General features: G+C 39.8%; 1 protein-coding gene across 1 annotated transcript in view; it reads right to left on the bottom strand.

Moving 5' to 3' along the window:
* The window catches only part of LOC122550739 (protein YIPF5-like), a 34,852-nt gene extending 22,900 nt beyond the window's left edge, over nucleotides 1-11,952 (bottom strand). The window contains exons 1-3 of the mRNA XM_043691930.1: nucleotides 11,844-11,952; nucleotides 8,829-8,942; nucleotides 5,077-5,249 (exon numbers count right to left, since the gene is read on the bottom strand). Coding sequence (XP_043547865.1) covers nucleotides 5,077-5,249; nucleotides 8,829-8,941 — 286 coding nt within the window. The 5' untranslated portion in view covers nucleotide 8,942; nucleotides 11,844-11,952. The remainder of the gene's footprint in view (nucleotides 1-5,076; nucleotides 5,250-8,828; nucleotides 8,943-11,843) is intronic.
* Between the last annotated feature and the right edge of the window lie 7,544 nt (nucleotides 11,953-19,496).

Below are 19,496 nucleotides of genomic sequence, written 5' to 3'. Positions count from 1 at the left end.
ATCCACCAGGATCTCTCGGTCCCTGTCTGTGAAGTGGGGTGCCTCTCTCAGTGATGTTACTTGAAATTGCACAGCAACATCCAAAGGGATGTTCAGGGCTTGTAGTATTTAAAATGGTGGACAGCTAGTGTTTGAGTATGGTACCCATGATGTGAATGCCAGAAAGTCCCAGTGTCATCAAGCACCTTCTCCTCTGCTGACCACAACACAGTGCAAGAGCTGCACCATGAAAGCCAAATGCATGTTTGGTGAGGTGGGCAGCAGAAAATTGCATGACAGGAGTTTTCATGGCTCAGGGAGAGAAGCCCTCCACGAAACTCCTCAAAACCAACACAGTCAGAACATGAGGCGATTCAGCCCTTGATCCAGATTTCACCAACTTTCATTATGGAAATTCTCTGAGGATTTCACCCAGAAAAGTAATGGAATTAGTAGAAATGACTAGGATAAGGGAACAATGCATCATCAGATTAGACTAGATTCCCGACAGTGTGGAAACAGGCCCTTCAGCCCAACCGGTCCACACCGACCATCCGAAGAGTAACCCACCCAGACCCATTTCCCTCTGACTAATGCACCTAACACTAGGGACAATTTAGCATGGCCAATTCACCCGACCTGCACATCTTTGGAATGTGGGAGGAAACTGGAGCACCCGGAGGAAACCCACGCAGACACAAGGAGAATGTGCAAACTCCACACAGACAGTTGCCCAAGGCTGGAATCGAACCTGGGACCCAGGCACTGTGAGGCAGTAATGCTAACCACTGAGCCACCATGCCACCCGTCATGTTCATTCTGCTAGGGGCTCTCCTTAACCTGCATGAGGAATGGAGGAAGACATCAGTCCAGGAAGAATAGCACTAACCGCTGCAGGATGAAGTGGCAAGGAGAGACAGTGGACATTAACTATACCTTTACTCTAAAAATAACCACTTAACATGTGAGAAAAGAGTGATGAGATAATGATGTCAGATCACACACACAACTGGAGCTGAGTTTCAGAAAGATGCCCTCATTATTTTGCTTTGTGACTGATTAAGTTTAGTAAAACTCGTTAATATTCATTAACAGGAGAACAGGCTTCATCTTACTGTAGTGGATAGGAAGAATGTCAGCTGGGAGACCGACAGCACTATCAGAACTGCACTGACTGTGGCAGTCAAGATCAAAATAGCACTTTATTTTTATACTGTTGCAATCTTCCAGGAAAAGAAAATCTGTCACATTTCACAAACCTCTCTGCACTTCTGCATAAATGAGGCTTTTGCACTGCTTCCAAGTTGCATATTTCATAACATTCTCTACACCCAGAGGAGAGATCTAGTGTGGAGAGATTTAGGACCAATAACTTCAGGATTCTCCGGGTCCAGAGGGCCACTGACTGCATGGTCACGTAAACCTCCCAAGTAAACTTGGAGTTGTGCACAAACTGGAAACAATTCCATTGACTCACAGTGACAACTTCTGCAGCCAAAAGCTATACACTTTATGAATACCTGCTATCCGGTTAGCTGTCACAACGTCTTTCCAATGGGCAAAAGTGAGGACTGCAGATGCTGGAAAACAGAGTCTAGATTAGAGTGGTGCTGGAAAAGCACAGCAGGTCAGGCAGCATCCGAGGAGCAGGAAAATCGACGTTTCGGGCAAAAGCCCTTCATCAGGCCAACATCCCATTTGCCTTCCCAATTACTTGCTGCACTTGTAGTAACCTACACTCAGTCAGGAAGAAGAGGTCACATCCAGAGTAATCTCTGGATTACTACCTGGGTCACATGTTAATTGGCACAGGGTCAATAAGATTAAAGAGGTTATCGCGTGGCTCAAAGTTTGGTGTTGAGGAACTTGGTTTGAATTCTTGGGACATTGACACTAGTACTGGGGAAGGACGGAGCTGACCTGATAGACTCGACCTAAATCATGCTCGGATCAGAGTCCTGGCAAATCACATAATTAGGGCTGTAGATGGGGCTTTAAACTAAATAGTAGGGAGATGGTGGGATGGTGGGTGGGGGGGCGGTGATGGGGGGAGGGCGATACGGTCGGAGAGGGTGGTGAGTGTTTGCAGTTGCATGGAAAATTGGGGAAACATTGAAAGGGGAAAGGGCTCAGCAGAAGTTATTAAAGTTTCCAGAACAAGTAATAGAACACAGAGAATTGAAAGGGTCATGAATCTAACTTCAGGCAGAGAGGATAAAGAGACAACTATGAGAAAGGGAGCAGTCAATGCAGGACTGAGGGTGTTGTACTTATATGCACACAGTCTACAAACCAAGGTAAATGAGCTTGTAGTGCAGATTGAAATTGGCAGGTATGTTGTTGTGAGTGCCACAGATAGGTAGCTGCAAGGGGATCCGGGTTGGAACTAAATATCCTAGTGAACAGGTAGGCAGATGAGCAGAGTGGACTTCTTAGTGAGAAATTAAATAAAATCAGTAGCAAGAAGTGATATGGAATCAGAATCTGTGTGGGTACAGTTGAGGAACTGCAAAGGAGATAAGACCCTGATGGGTGTTGTGTACAGGCCTCTTAGCAGTAGCCAGGATGTGGATGAAAAGGCATGTAAGAAAGGCACTATTGCAATAATCATGGGAGACATCGATCCGCAGGTGGACTGGGAAAATCAGTTTGTAGTGGATCTCAAGGAAAGGAATATGTGGAATGTCTATGAGATCTTTTTGGAGCAGCTTGTGATATAGCCTACAAGGGAACAGGCAATTCTGGATTTGATCAGACTTGATCAGGGTGTCAAATGACAAACTGCTCTCTGGGGAGCAGTGACCACAATATGATAGAATTCACTTTACATTTGGGAAGGAAAAGCTGGAGTCATATGTGATGGCATTATAATGGAGTACAGGTAACTACAAAGACATAAAGGAAGAGCTGGCCAAAACTGATTGGAAGGGAGCCAGCAGGGAAGACAGTGGAGCAGCAATGACAGGAGTTTCTGGGGGTAATTTGGGAGGCACAACAGAAATTCATGGCAATGAAAACAAAACATACTAAGGGGCAGATAAGACAACCATGTCTGACACGGGCAGTCAGGAGCAGCATGGTGGCTCAGTGGTTAGCACTGCTGCCTCCCAGCACCAGGGTCCTGGGTTCAATTCCAGCCTTGAGCAACTGTCTGTGTGGAGTTTGTGCGTTCTCTCTGTGTCTGCTTGGGTTTTCTCTGGGTGCTCCGGTTTCCTCCGGGTGCTCCTGTTTCCCCCCCACAGTCCAAAAATGTGCAGCTCAGGTGAATTGGCCGTGCTAAATTGCCCGTAGTATTAAGTGCATTAGTTAGAGGGAAATAGATCTGGGTGGGTTACTCTTCGGATGGTCAGTGTGGACTTGTTGGGCCGAAGGGCCTGTTTCCATACTGTAGGGAATCTAAGAAAAAGCATACAATGTGGTAAAGATTAGCAGGACGCCAGAGGATTAGGAAGCCTTTAAAAATTTACAGAGGAGGACTAAAAAAGCAATAAGGTGACAGAAGATGAAATATGAAAGTAAGCTAGTAACATAAAAGAAGATTACAGGAATTTGTTTGGATATTTAAAAGATAAGTGAGACATTGGACTGCTGGAACATGAAGATGGATAGGTAACAATGGGGAACAAAGAAATGGTGAGGAACTAAACAGATACTTTGCATTAGGTTTCATGATGGAACACACCTGTAACATACCAATACTTCAAAAACGACAGGTGGCAGAGGTGAATGTAGAGGCCATCACTAAGGAGAAGGTGATGGAGAAGCCGAAAGGTCTGAAGGTGGAAAAATGTAATATACCTCAGAGTTCTGAAGGAGATAGCAGAGGAGATTGTAGAGAATTGGTGGTGATCTGTCAGGAATCACGGGAATCAAGGAGGATCCCAGAGGACTTTAAAATGGACAATGTCACACCCCTTCTTAAGAAGGAAGGGAGGGGAGGAGAAGACAGAGAAACCAGAGGTCAATTAGCCTGACCTTGGTCATTGGTAAGGCTATAGAATCCATTATTAAAGATAAGATTGCAGAGTACTTTGAAGTGCCAGGTAAAATAGGGCTGAGTCAGCATAACTTCATCAAGGGGAGGTCATGTCTGACAAATCAGTTAGAATTTTTTGAGGAGGTGACAGTAAAGTTAGAGAAAGGAGAGCCAGTAGACATGAAGAAGGCCTTTGACAAAGTGCTGCGCAGGAAACTGCTTAATAAGACAACAACCCATGGTATTAGGGACAAGGTACTGGTTGCATAGAGGATTGGTTGACTAGCAGAGAGTGGGGATAAAGAGGTCTTTTTCAAGATTGAAGCTGGTGATTAGTAGAGTTTTGCAAAGTTCAGTGTTAGAACCATATATATTCATTTTATATGTTAACAAATTGGATGAAGGAACTGAGGATATTGTTGCGATTTTTGCAGATGACACAAAGATAGATGGAGGCCAGGTAGTGCTGAGGAAGCAGGGAGACTAAACAAGGCCATGGACAGGCTAGAAGAGTGGATAAAGAAATGGCAGATGGAATACAATGCACTTTGCTATGTGCATTTGTTAGGAAGAGTAGAGGTGTAGACTATTTTCTAAATGGGAAAAGGCTTCGTAAATCTGAAGCAGAAAGGGAATTAGAGGTTGAGGACTCTCTTAGGGTTAACATGCAGGTTCAGTTGTTGTTTAGGAATGGTCACATTCATTTCAAGTGGACTAAAAAACAAGAGCAGAGATGAACTGCGAGACTATATAAGGCTCTGGTCACTAATCTTTGCAGCACTGTACATCTTTTCTCACGATGTATTATCATTGTTAATTTTCTTAACCACAGAAGGATCATCCTATTCACTTCCTTTCTCAAATGGAGCATCTTTGTTGAGTGTTATAAAGTATCTCCTGAAATGCCTGGCAATGCTTCTCTATAATGGGAGCTTGCTAACTATTTTCCCAGTCCACTTAAGCTAACTCTGACTTCACAACCTTATAATTGCCTCACAGGAGCATCCCAATGCAATATCATGATTGAAATCAGTAACACACTGTGTGAAACAACAAGAAGCAGCATTTGTTATACAGATTGCAATGTTCCAAGACTGCGAGTTAACATTATAAATGATTACCTTCTAAAAGTGATGGTTCATCATCAGTGTCACCACCATATATTGTGGACGATGGGCTGAATGGAGTGTACAGCTCTTGTGGTTGTAAGATATGGCCTGCATAGAGGTTTGAAGTTTGTGTCATTTCTGAAGGAACAAATATTTTGGGCTGTGGGTGTCCATTCTCAAATTCACTGAAAGGCAAAGACATAGAAGAACCAGTCGACAATAAAGTGAAAATGCCAAGTACTTGTTATGAATTCCCTCGAGACACGCATTTTCTCCAGGGTGTGCCCTGATGCCATAAAAGTTGGCAGTGCAGGATACATGGTTTGATGTTGCCATTTGAACTTGAAAATTGAATGAGGCCTGTTAGTGACTGTATACTGTCAATGATTTCTTTGGTTAAACTCTTAAGGGATTTTATAGCAAATTAAGATCAAGTGCAATATTTAAATCCACTGTTTGCAGAGCAGAAGGAATAATCAGATTAAAGAAGGGAAGGTGAGGAGAGACAAATGACAAGGAGAAGAAAAGAGGATGGAAGACAGGTGGAATGAAAAGAATAGAAAAAGAGGAAGAGAATGGGGGACAGAGAGTTGGAAGAGGTACTAGATGAGTATTTTAAGCATTGATGTATTAGACTTACTGATTTGCATATATATTTCTGGAGCAACTAGAATTCTGATTGAAATCTCATTAAACTTTAATGTAGGATAATAATTATTCTTTTGGATTGCATATATATCTCCTGAGCTACATATGCAATTGTATTAACATTTTGAAATTGTATCGTCAAATCTTTCTGTTCGTCCAAAAAACTGAGCCGATTCAGAGTAAAATTACTGCTTTTTTTAAATACAAATTGCTACTTACACTTATTAACAAAGATTTTCTGCTACTAGTTAGTCTACTCTCCCAAAGTCTACTTAGTTCAGTCACAGTTACTACTGGACCCTGTATAGTGGCATTTCTCTTGACCTAAAAGAACTGATACTTGAAACTGAACTGAAAATAAGCAGGACTTATTGAATATTTCTAACATTTGCTGCTCTTATTTTAGATTTCCAGTATCTGCAGTATTTTACTTACATATTAGTAATTTATGCAAAGTCTGTTTCTATGAATGTATGTTGAATAAGTCTTAAAAAACGAATTGAAGGTCTACAGGAGAAGATAACCTCCCATTCATAATGCTGGCACCTAGAATCACAGAATCTCTACAGTGCAAAAAGAGGCCACTCAGCCCATTGAGTCTGCACCAACCTTCCAAATAGCATCCCATCCACACCCACCCCCGGAACCCCACATGGGGTATTTACCATGGCTAACCCAGCTAATCTACACATCTCAGGTTGCAAGGGGGCAATTTTTTTATCATGACCAATCCACCTAATTTGCAGATCTCTAGATTGTGTGAGAAGACCAGAGCACACAGAGGAAACCCACGCAGACATGGGAAGAATGCACAAACTCCACGCAGACAGTTGCCCAAGACTGGAATCAAACCTGGGTCCCTGGCACTGTGAGGTAGTAGTGCTAAAAGCTATAACACTTTTGTACTGTTTTTTTACAAAAAAGTGAACTTTAAATGTTTAAAGTGCTTTATGAACAAAGCATTCAATTAGTGCATTAATCAATAATTGATTTTAAGTGGTAAGAAAGAAGTTTATTATCATTTATTTGAATTATTTAACATGTGCTAAAACCTATAATTCAGCATGAAATTAACACGCTATCTTATCGAGTGATATATATATATACTACCGTGCATTTATATATATATATATATATATATATTAATGCACGGTAGTATTTCTTAAATGCACTAAGTATTCATCCCTCAAATGACACACAAGAGACCTGTAGTAATACAGATTTCTAATTAAGGTAAGAAAAATGCATCAATAATGTTATGAAAACCCTTTTGTAACAAATAGGAGATTGTATGAAGCTAATACTACATTATAAGGTTCCTGTTGCAGCAGGTACAAATATTGGTCTTGATATGTGTCAATGTTATCTCCAACATCTGAGTAAGTGGAAGATTATCATGAAGATGATGCAAGACTTAAAAAAAACTAAACCAAAACTACTATTATGCACAACACGAGCTTCCAATCAACCTGCATGTAATATCACTCCACAGAAAGAATATGGATCTATCATTTGTAACATAAACGAAGCCTGTAAAACATATGTAGTGGTATGTCAATCTTCTGCTTTTCACGGAAGGCTAGACTAGAATCACATTAAACAGTTACAAAAATGTTGCTCGAAACAGTTTAAACTCTGCATCCATGGTCCTTTCACATGGAAGTAACGGTCAAGAAAGCACAACAACATCTCTACTTCCTCAGGAAGCTAGGGAAATTCAACATGTCCCCAAGGACTCTTATCAATTTTTATAGATGCATCAAAGAAAGCATCCTATCTAGATGCAGGACAGTAAGGTTTGGCAACTGCTCTTCCCAAGACCGCAAGAAAGTATAGAGAGTCAATCCATCACTCAAACCAATCTTCCATCACTGACTCCATCAATACATCCTGCTGCCTTGGGTAAGCAACCAAGATAATCAAAGACCCCTCCCACCCCAGTTATACTCTCTTTCACCCTCTACTGTCGAGCAGAAGATATAAAAGTTTGAATACACAAACAAATAGATTCAAGAATAGATTCTTCTCCATTGTGTTCTGACTTTTGAATTGACCTTTCAAGCGTTAATTCTGATCTGTCTTGCTGCGCATTCTCTGCAGCTGTAACACTGCATTTTGCACCCAGTTCTGCTACTTTATTTTTCTTTTTCTCTAAAATTTTGTACCTAGTTACTTTGTACCTAAGGTGGCACTACATTTGGTGACATTATACATTTTGTACTGTACTCTTGTACTCCATGCTTGAGTACACATAACAATAAAAACCAAATCTAAATTTAAATCTAAAATCTACACTGATGCACTTTGTATAATACGATCTGCCTGTATAGCATGCAAAACAATACTTTTCACTGTATACTGGTACATATGATAACAATAAATCAACCGACCAATCAACTTTCTTTTTATGTTTCTTAATGAAATGACATCACGAAAGTCATTTTAGAGAATGGATATGTACATTGATTCATTATTCTTGATGGAGAACATCAAAAGCAGTATTGCAGTTGTAGTAATCTGTTTGGATTTTGAAAAGGTTTTACCATAAATCAGATGTGTAACAGGAGTCAAATCATGTTGCCACAGTAACACAATGGGAGGAGGCCTTTTAAGATTATGGAAGAATTTTTTTGTGGAGGAGACCAAAATTAGTCACTATGACTAGAAGGTAGTCATAAAAAAGTCAAGAATTCAGAAGAGAATTCAGAGAGCAATTAATGTCTGCAACTCTACAACACAGGGAGGAATCGAAGAGAGTAGTGCATTTGCATTTAAGGGAAAGATAAATAAGCAGAAGATGGAGAAAGAATGGAAAGTTAATGTTATCATAAAACAAAGAACTGTGGAGGCTGGAAACTTGGAACAAAAACAGAAATTGCTGGAGAAACTCAGCAGGACTGGCAGCATCTGTGGAGACAAAATATTGTTAACATTTCAAGTTGAGTGAACCCACAGATGCTGCCAGGCCTGCTGGGTTTCTCCAGCAATTTCTGTTTTGTTGTCAGAAGTTAATGTTGGTGGGTTAGATGAAGAAGGGTGTGGGGAGGTTTACGTTGTGTACAAACCTGACACAGTCCTGTTAACTTCATAATATTTAATCACATAAATTTTCTTACCTACTTGAATCAGGACCACTGCTACCTCCATAGTTATATGAGGTTTGCTGCTGGTCATTAATATCATAATTTGATTGGTAAAAGTCTGGATTAAACTGTTCAAAGGTAGACATTCTAAAAAAACAGAAAAACAGCAAAAAGTATCATTAAGTCTTTTGTGTTTAAATTAATTGTTATCAGCAGATTATTCTGGTAGGATGAAATATAAAATTGTCAGTAGTATATTTAATTTTCTTCTAAGCCAGCAGATGTGGAATAGTAATAATAAAATGATGTTACAAATTAGATTAGTCTCCTAATACTCTTTACTGATATTCAGTGCAAGAATTAGTTTTAATGACAGTTCACATTTTTGATGAACTGAAAACACCTTGTGTAGTATCTGGGATGGTGCACAACAGGAAAATCTACACTTGTGCTATTGAGCTATATATTATACGTAATCAATTTCTTGGTAAATCGTTTCAATACCGATTGGTAAGAAAACATGCTGTTGGACAGACATTTACAGAAGGACACACACAGATTTTGTTTTGGAAAACTCAACTTCTTCACCACATTAAGTGTCACAAGGAGAAACTTTGAAAATAATATCTATAAATTATTCTTGTGAGAAAATTAAAATATGTGCTGTTTCAAACAAAAGAAAGAAAATAAAGCACATAACACTGGAAATACCCAGCACGGCAAACACCTATGGGTATAGAAGCTAAAATTAATAATTCAGATCAATGTGCCCTCAGATCCTAAACTATAATCCCACTTCTTTAAACATTGATGCTACCTATTCTACGGAGTATTTCCAGAGCTATCTGTTTTTGGACACTATATTTCCATTTTCAAATGAATCCAAAAATGAGAGAGTTAGCGGAAAAAGACCCATGCCCTGTTAGGATCTAAAAGTGTACTAAATCTTCTTGCAATCAAGCAGCTAATTGCTGATCGTGCAGAGACTGGCAGTTCTGGCGTTCAGCAACCAGGGACGAGGGCCTAGATCCTGTTGGTCTAATGCTCCCAGGACTCCCAGACAGATGGATTGACAACAGAAGAGGTAATTTCTTTTGTGGGGTTGGTGGAGGTCATTTGGGTTGAGACCATGAGGGTTGAAAGCAACAGCAGGAATGGTTTTCAGTGGCCATCCCTTCCCTGCATTCAGCCTTTTGATTAGCCATAGATTAAGACAAGGATGGGCCTGCAATCAAAGTTCTCAACAAGGGAAAGGTTGATTTTAATAAGATCAGATATAATTGACTAGACTGGACTATAAATATGTCTCAGACAGATGCATTCAGAAAGGAAATATGGAGTGTACTGGGCCAAAACATTCCAATAAAGAAAAATGTCGGGACCATCAAATCCAAAGAACAGGGGATATCAAGGAATATTCAGCATTGGATTGAGAGAAAAAGAGAGGCTTAGTGCAGATACCAAGGGTTCAAAGCAGTAGAAACCCTGGAGGAGTACAGAAGATGGAAAGGTGAATATTTAAAAAAAAGACATTAGAAGAGCTACAGGAGATGAAAAGATACTGGTAGGTAAAATAAAGGAAAATCCTAAATAGTTTTACTGGCACATTAAGGGCAAAAGGATAATGAGGTAAAGAGTTGAGCCCATTAAGGTCCACCATTTTTGCGCGAGCCAGAGGATCTAAGTGGGATTCTAAATGAATACTTGGAATCGGTGTTCACTCGTCAGAGGGAAGATATAGGTATAGAAATCAGAGGGAAGGTCTGTAGTACAACTAAAGATATTAGCATAGATAGAATAGAATCCCTACAGTGTGGAAACAGGCCATTTGGCCCAACAGGTCTACACCGATCCTCCGAAGACTAACCCAACCAGACTCATTCCCCTACTCTATTTATCTACATTTACCCTTGACTAATGCACCTAAACACTCTGGGCAATTTAGCATGACCAATTCACCTAACCTGCACATCTTCGGATTGTGGGAGGAAACTGGAGCACCCAGAGGAAACCCATGCAGACCTAGGGAGAATATACAAACTCCACACGGACAGTCGCTTGATGCTGGAATCGATCCTGGGTCCCTAGCGCTGTGAGGCAGCAGTGCTAACTAATCAGCCATCGTACTGGCCATAGGAAATTAGAATGCATTTTAGGCTGTAAAAAAATTCCCTTGCGGTGGCAAGGGAAGGTGCCGGGTGTGGAGCATGGTTTAGTGGGGGGTGCCATTGAGGCCAGATGTATAATTAATGAGGCGAAGGTTGGAGGATTGTTAGAGAAAAATCACTACGAGCCATGACATATAGGTACCGTGTATCCCGTTTGAATAAACACTTTGCTTAAACATGAAAAATTCAGCCCATACTGTTTGCATAATACAAAAATCTACATAGTACTCATAAAGTACAAATGAAATAATTGATTTCAGAAAAACAATTTCTAATTATGTAATGTAAAATTTCATAGCGAAAACAAAATTGAGAGTCTAATTAAATGTTTAATTTAAATGATAATACATATTTTAATGACAACCGACTCAATCAATTTTATTGTTTTTCTGTCTTGGGGAGTCAGGTTGTCACATGCAATATGAACATCTGTTTCTGCCAGCAAAGCCAAGTGGCCAAATGTCAAGTCCATTAAGACCAAGCAATGCATTCATTTTAAACACAACTGTAAGAAACACACGATAGTTCTAATAAATCCATAACATAGGAAACTTATGTCTTCATAGTTTAGCAAACTATTAACTAATTAATTAAAAAATCAAGATGTCATAATTTGGAAATACATTTTTTAAGTACAGGTCACAGAGATTAATGCATTTTTTGTCATTTATAAATAGTAACACAGACAGTATTATTGTGACAAATTCAGAAGCAGACTCGGACAAGTACTTGACATGCCTTACAGAAAGTTTCAGTGGTATTGACATTATCTACTAACTATAATCTTGCCTACATTGATTGTCGAATGCTTACTCAGCAACTAGATAACAAAGATATATTTCCAGCTTCTTAGCTGTGAAATTGTCAATTGTATACATACCTTAAATAAAGCAACCACTGCAGAGTAAAACCTGTTTTTGGGCAGAATTAAAAAGTACATTGAACAAGCAGACTCTAGCATTGATTGACTACAAAACAAGAAGGCCTATATGCTATTTATAAAGCTCTAATTATAGACTTTAGTCAACTTAGTAGACAAATATAACACAGCCTGCCACTTGTAATTTAAAGCCCCCTATAATGTTCTAAATTCAATATCTACAAATATTCTGAACTTAAGCATAATCATAAGGATATTTTTCATACTGTGAAATCTGTGTAATCACATCAAGCACTGCATTCATTTATTTTAAAGTATGACATATCTATTATATGTTTAAATGTTTAAAGAAATAGTTCTCAATGTCCACACAATATTAGGTTGGATCTAATGTAGAGATTTAACGGGGATCTGAGGAAACATCTTTTCACCCAGAGGGTGATGGGTATCTGGAAATCATTACCTAAAAGGCTGGTAGAAGCAAGAACATAAGGCAATGGACCAAGGGCTGGAAAATAGGATTAGGATAGACATACATTTGACGACTGCAACAGATATGATGGGCCAAAGGGCCTTGTTCTATGTTACGAAAACGCAACAACTCTATGCCTCATGCAGATATTTCTGCCTCTGGTCTGCTGCCGCCTAACACAAGATGAAGGAACAGCATCATATTTTCCATATGGGCTTTTTACAACCTTCAGGATCAACACTGAGTTCAACAACTTCAGACTATGAACTCTGTCACTCTGATTACCCCCCGCTTCTCGCTCTTACCAGTGTCTTGTTTGTAAGTTTTGCTTCTGGCAGAGCTGATTTATTTTCTGCTATTAACAGCTCAGATACATACCTATTATTCATTTATATCTATCAATATTGCCAATAACACTTCCTTTGTCTTTTGCTCTGAACACCCTCACCATCTGTTCCATTTGGTCTTCTTTCGCCTTTGATAAATAGCACAGAAACCATCATTTTCAAGCTCCTTTCAGTTCTGAAGAGAGTCATAAGACTTAAACCACTCAATCAGTTTCTTTCTAATTCTAAATACCTATGTTTAACTTAATTTGCTATCCCTTTTCAACACAAGATTAATTTCAGCAGGATAACTGAGAAGTGCACATAAGCATGCTTCTCATATCTGATTAACTTCGGTTCCACAAGGCACATCCCTTTTCAGATATTGCTAGTTAATGGATTCTCCAGAGACGATAACTTTTAACATCTGGTAAAAAGTTCAAGTTTTACACTTTCCATGTCTTGTTATATTTGATTGACTGAATATTCTTTAATTTTGTGTGTTTGGTCTTTATCTTTGTGCATAACTGACCTTGAACCATTCAATGTTTTTCATTAATCTTATTTTGAACGTATATTTATATAATTTGCATAAGTTTTTGATCTGAAGCATTGTTATAATTCTAATTTATATACATTATTTGCAGCTGAAAAATGTGTTGCCGGAAAAGCGCAGCAGGTCAGGCAGCATCAAAGGAGCAGGAGAATCGACGTTTGGCCCGAAAGGTCGATTCTCCTGTTCCTTTGATGCTGCCTGACCTGCTGCGCTTTTCTAGCAACACATTTTTCAGCTCTGACCTCCAGCATCTGCAGTCCTCACTTTCTCCTAGTACATTATTTGCAGCCATTTTATGTATTCAAATTACATGTTTTGACAATTAACTTAAAGGCTTTCAATTAATCTTTAACATAACAAATGCTTGTCTATTCCCCTAACCATTGACTTGCCTATTACTATAGTTTTGCACTTTTTTCTTCCCTCCATCCCTCTTTACTTGTTCAGTTGAATCACTTGTGATGCCACAAACTTGGCTCTTGCTACATTCCTCTGAGGAATCAGCACCCTCATCTGTATCAAAAAATTGAAAACCAATTAGTATGCAAGGTAGACTCAGGGGACAAACACTGAAATTGCTGGAAAAGCTCAGCAAGTCTGGTCAGCATATGTGGAGAAAAAGGAGAGTTAATGTTTCTGGTCCAGTGATCCTTCTTCAGAATCCCATCTTTCTCCATTCTCCAGTTGTAGTTCTGAACTTTAAGCTCAGGATTCTGCAGCTGATGACAGTCCTGTACTATATTTGCCAGGGTCACGTGAAGTGTTCACATCTCCCCACATGCCACAGGATGGAAATTTCGCTTGGCTGAGCTATGCTGCCATCCCTTAAACATTTATTATATATACTTTCTCATTACATATTATTTACTACAAACTGGAGACTAGGAAGATTACTCACCCTTGCTCAACAATCAGTTACTCCACCTTTATCAATGTAGATACTTAAGAGTTATGTAAAACATGTGCATTTTTCTATGATCCACCTGTTCTGAAAAATAATTAATTAATTTAGTTATTTTCACAGTGATTTTAATGGTAGATATTCACTAACCAATTAATATAGGACTTTGCTGTGACATTACTGTCTTTGCACTATTCCTTCCTTACAATTAATAATTAATTACAAGAAGTCCCCAGGTTGCAAATGAGTTCCATTCTGGAGTCTTTTCACAAGTCGATTTGTATGCAAGTGAGAACACAATGCAGGAAAATGGAAAGTAGCTATTCACACATATGTGAAATGTTTATATGTAAGTGTTTTAAAACTAAAACTTGAAAGTGGAGCCGCAGGTCGATATGATAGTGAAGGAGGCGTCTGGTATGCTTTCCTTTATTGCTCAGAGTATTGAGTACAGGAGTTGGGAGGTCACGTTGCGGCAGTACAGGACACTGGTTAGGCCACTTTTGGAATATTGTGTGCAATTCTGGTCTCCTTCCTATTGGAAAGATGTTGTGAAACTTGAAAGGGTTCATAAAAGATTTACAGGATGTTGCCAGGGTAGGAGGATTTGAGCTATAGGGAGAGGCTGAACAGGCTGTGGCTGTTTCCTCTGGAGTGTCGGAAGTTGAGGGGTGACATTATGGAGGTTTACAAAATTATGAGGGGCATGGATAGGATAAATAGACAAAGTCTGTTCCCTGGGGTCGGGGAGTCAGAACGAGAGGGCATAGGTTTAGGGTGAGAGGGGAAAGATATAAAAGAGACCTAAGAGGCAACTTTTTCAAACAGAAGGTGGTACATGTATGGACCAAGCTGCCAGAGGATGTGGTGGAGGCTGGTACAATTGCAACATTTAAAAGGCATTTGGATGGGTATATAAATAGAAAGGGTTTGGAGAGATATGGACCGGGTGCTGGCAGGTGATACTAAATTGGGTTGGGATATCAAAACCTTCTTTTTATTCATGGGATGAGATTGTTGCTAGCTAAGCCAGTGTTTATTACACATCCCTAAACACCCAGCATGCAGTTTAGATTCAAACACATTGCTGTGGATCTGGAGTCACATGTAGGCCAGACCTGGTAAGGACAGCAGTTTCCTTCCCAAAGGACATTTGTGAACCAGATGGGTTTTTTCTGACAATTGACAATGGATCCATGGTCATCATTAGATGACTCTTAATTCCAGACTTTGTTTATAAGTAAATTTAAATTCCACCATCTAGTATGATAGGATTTGAACCTGGGACTCCACAGAACATGAACAGCCCAGTGACAATACCATTCAACTGTTGCCTCTCCCAACCATGATTGTGGACTCACATTCATAAGTACGAGCATTTGTAAGTCGGATGTTTGTAAATTGAGGACCAACTTCTACAGGAATTTCTAAAGAAACAGCAAAATGCTCACAAACCAATCACTTACCTGTTGCCCTCAACTTAAACTCAAAACCTTATGATTCATAGATGAGAGAACTGGCATTGAGTCAAGGCTAACTTGATGTAAAAATGTTTTTAGTACAATTGAATAATTTGTGTTCACCTTTTTTCCTGCTTAGATTATGGTTATAGAACAAAATTTATAAAAGTAGCTCTATATTTCTGTCATGATTTCTATAACCACTGGAGTTAACATTACATAGTCAAACTTTGGAAATTTTGTAAACGTAAGAGTGAAACCAATTGAAAACCAAAATAAAAGGTTAGATTAAAATTCAGATATGCTAACCTTGGAAGTGCTTGCACTTATAAGCAGAGAAATCAGCCTTAAGGTATTAAAAATAGGTGCAGATGTGAACAATGATGGGAAGGAAAAGTCTCTGTGGTTCATCCTAAATTATTGTCGGTGGTTGTTGTCTTAATGTATTTTTGGTGCTGAAAAATAATATTTATTAAGTTTGCTGAGATAGGAATGGAAACAAAAATTTCTATATAACAACAAAAACAACATCTAATATGAACTTTGACTTCCCATGAGGTTGTGAGACATCAAGGCCACTTCATATGGTTGCACTGCTTCCTATGATGATGCAGTGCCTCATCTGCATATCAAAAAGTAACCCTTTATATTACACATCCAAATTGTCCCCAGTGTTGTTCAGCACATAGATTCCTACTTCACCAAAATCAAGTGGTCTCCTGGGAGAGTCAAGAAAAATAGAAAGCACAGGCAAATTTGAACATAAAATGTGACAAGAAAATATTCTTCCACTCAATCAATTCTGGACCAGAGTCAATAACTCTCCTACACATATCAAACTTAGTCCAGAATATCACTTCTGTCCTGAACTTTCTGAAATATCGACCTTGAGCACCAGTTGAAATCCACCTCAATCAACAAATCCAGCTCTTATTTGAAGCAATGTACCCACTGCCTGGGCAGCCATTGCCAGAGGTCTACCTTTATATTGGTGAAGATTCATCTTTTGACATTTATCCTAAACTTGTCCTTAATCCTCTGCTCCTTCTAAGCATATATAATTGAAAAGAAAAACTTTCAACTGGAACACAATCTATTCCCTCGCTACCTGAGCTCCATTGGTGTAGATGGGGGTGTGTTCTCCTCCTTCCTAAATGAATGAATTTTTGCACATCCTGCCATACTCTTTGCAAAGCCTTCATATTGTGTGGAAACTAAAACTGGATAGTATTTCAAATGAACACTAATAATATCTTGTAGAAAAACAAAATTCCACCCTTAATCAAATAAACATTCAGATCCATTAATTGGGAATACAACCAACAGCAGTTTGTTTTCTTGAGCTATTTCATAGCATTGCTCATGTACCTTTGGAGGTATGTAATAGAGTAGCGTGATCTTTACCCAAAGTTTTTTAATATTTTCCCCCAATGAGTAAATGCATATTGAACAATTTGTTGACTCAAGTTGATGGCTAGGCTAACATTTATTGCCCATCCCTAATTGCCTTTGAGGAGGTGGTATTAAGCTGCCTTCCTGAACTGCTCTCGTCCATTTGATGTAAATAGATGGAGCTAACTTGGAGAGGGTCGAGAGCATTAAGTTCCGAAGAGTGATGATAACCAACAATCTGCCCTGGATCTCCCAAAAAGGCACAATAACGCCTCTTCTTTCTCAGGCAGCTTGGGAAATTCGGCATGTCCATAAGGACCCTCACCAACTTTTACACAGTTAAAAATCACACAACACCAGGTTACAGTCCAATAGGTTGATTTGAAAGTACTAGCTTTTGAAACAATGCTCCTTTATCAGGTAGCTGTGGAGCAGGATCTTAAGATGCAGAATTTATAACAAAATATTACCAAGATTGCTAAGTTTGTTCAATATATCATATCAGTTGCATGCATAACACTGTGATCTTTTGCTATAAGTTCTGTGTCTTATGATCCTAATCCACAGCTTCCTGATGAAGGAGCAACACTCTGAAAGCTAGTACTTCCGAATAAACCTGTTGGACTGTAACATGGAGTTGTGTGATTTTTAACTTTGTTCACTCAAATCCAATACCAGCACCTCTACGTTACAATTTTTACAGACGTTCCATAGAAAGCATTCTATCTAGTTGCATAACAATCTGATACGGCAACTGCTCTGCCCTGGACCATAAGAGATGACAGAAAGCTGTGTGCACAGCCCAGTCCATCACTGAAGCCTACCTCCCATCCATGGAATCCATTTACACTTCTCATTGCCACAGAAAGGCTGCCAACACCATCAAAGACCCCTCCCAGTCCGGTCATATTCTCTTCCAATCTCTTCCATCATGCAGAAGATACAGAAGTTTGAACACACGTACCAACAAGTTCAAGAACAGTTTCTTCTCTGCTTTTATTAGACAGTTGAATGGACCACTCCAATTGCAAATTTCATGTTGATCTTGCTTTGTGCACCTCCTTTTTATGCCTCACTGTGTCTAAGTACCCTATGATCTGTATGCTCTCGTTTGTCATGATTCACCTATACTACCTGCAAAACAAAACTTTTCACTGTGTTTAGGTACCTGACAAACATAAATCAAATGTAATCTCCAATGTAGTTCAGAAAGGAGTTCCAGCATTTTAACCCAGTGACACAAAGCAATGATATATTTCCAAGTACAATTGTGTGGGCTTAGAGGGGATTTTGCAGGTGTTGGTGTTCCCATGGATTTGCTGTCCTTGACCTTTTAGATGGCAGTGGTCAGTGTTGGAAGTTGCTTTCTGAGAAATCTTTTAAACTTCTGCAGTACATCTTTTGGATGGTACAAGCTGCTGCTGAACATCAGTAGTGTAGAGTCATGGAGCTGTAAAGCATGGAAACAGGCCCTTCAGTCCAACTCATCCATACTGACCTGATATCCTAAATTAATCTAATCCCATTTGTCAGAATGTGGCTCATATCCCTCTAAACCCTTCCTATTCATCTATTTGTCCAGATGCCTTTTAAAAGTTGGAATTGTACTATCCTCCACCATTTCCTCTGGCAACTCATTCCATACATGCAACACCTTCTATGTGAAAAGTAGTCCATGGTGAGTTTGATGGTGGGGACTACTCTCGACAATCTGTCTCATTCTTGGACACATGCGTCTCCATCAAGGACGGACACCTCAGCACCACACTCTACCGCAAACCCACAGACAACCTCACAATGCTACACTTCTCCAGCTTCCACCCAAAACATATTATAACAGCCATTCCCTATGGACAAGCCCTACGCTTACACTGGATCTGCTCAAATAAGGACACCTGGAAGTACTCAAGGATGCCCTCACAAGAACGGGGTACGATGCCCAACTCATCGACCGCCAGTTCGTAATGACCTCTTCAGGAGACAGACATGTGCTGCAACTGACAGGGTACCCTTCGTTGTTCAGTATTACCAAGGGGCTGAAAAATTACGCCATGTTCTTCGTGACCTGCAACACATTATCAATGAGGATGAGCCCCGCACCAAGACCTTCCCCACACCTCCACTACTTGCCTTTAAACAATCGCCAAACCTCAAACAGATCATTGTTCGTAGCAAACTGCCCGGCTCTCAGGACAACTCCATACAACCCTGTCACGGTGGACGCTGCAAGATGTGTCAGATTATGGACATAGATACCACTATGACGCGTGGGAACACCTCCCACCTTGTACATGGCAGGTACTCAGGTGACTCAGCCAACGTTGTCTATCTTATACGTTGCAGGCAGGGATGCCTGGAGGCATGGTACATTGGGGAAACTGAGCAAAGGCTATGACAATGGATGAATGGGCACCGCACAACAATCAACAGACAGGAGGGTTCCCTCCCAGTTAGGGAACATTTCAGTGGTCCAGGACTTTCAGCCTCGGACCTTCGGGTGACCATCCTCCAAGGTGGACTTCGGGACAGGCAGCAGAGGAAAGTGG

Source organism: Chiloscyllium plagiosum, chromosome 1, assembly GCF_004010195.1.
Source record: "Chiloscyllium plagiosum isolate BGI_BamShark_2017 chromosome 1, ASM401019v2, whole genome shotgun sequence".
In the NCBI taxonomy this organism is placed as follows: Eukaryota; Metazoa; Chordata; class Chondrichthyes; order Orectolobiformes; family Hemiscylliidae; genus Chiloscyllium; species Chiloscyllium plagiosum.
The sequence above is the reverse complement of the archived record's forward strand: the minus strand, read 5'-3'. Positions and strand labels throughout refer to the sequence as shown.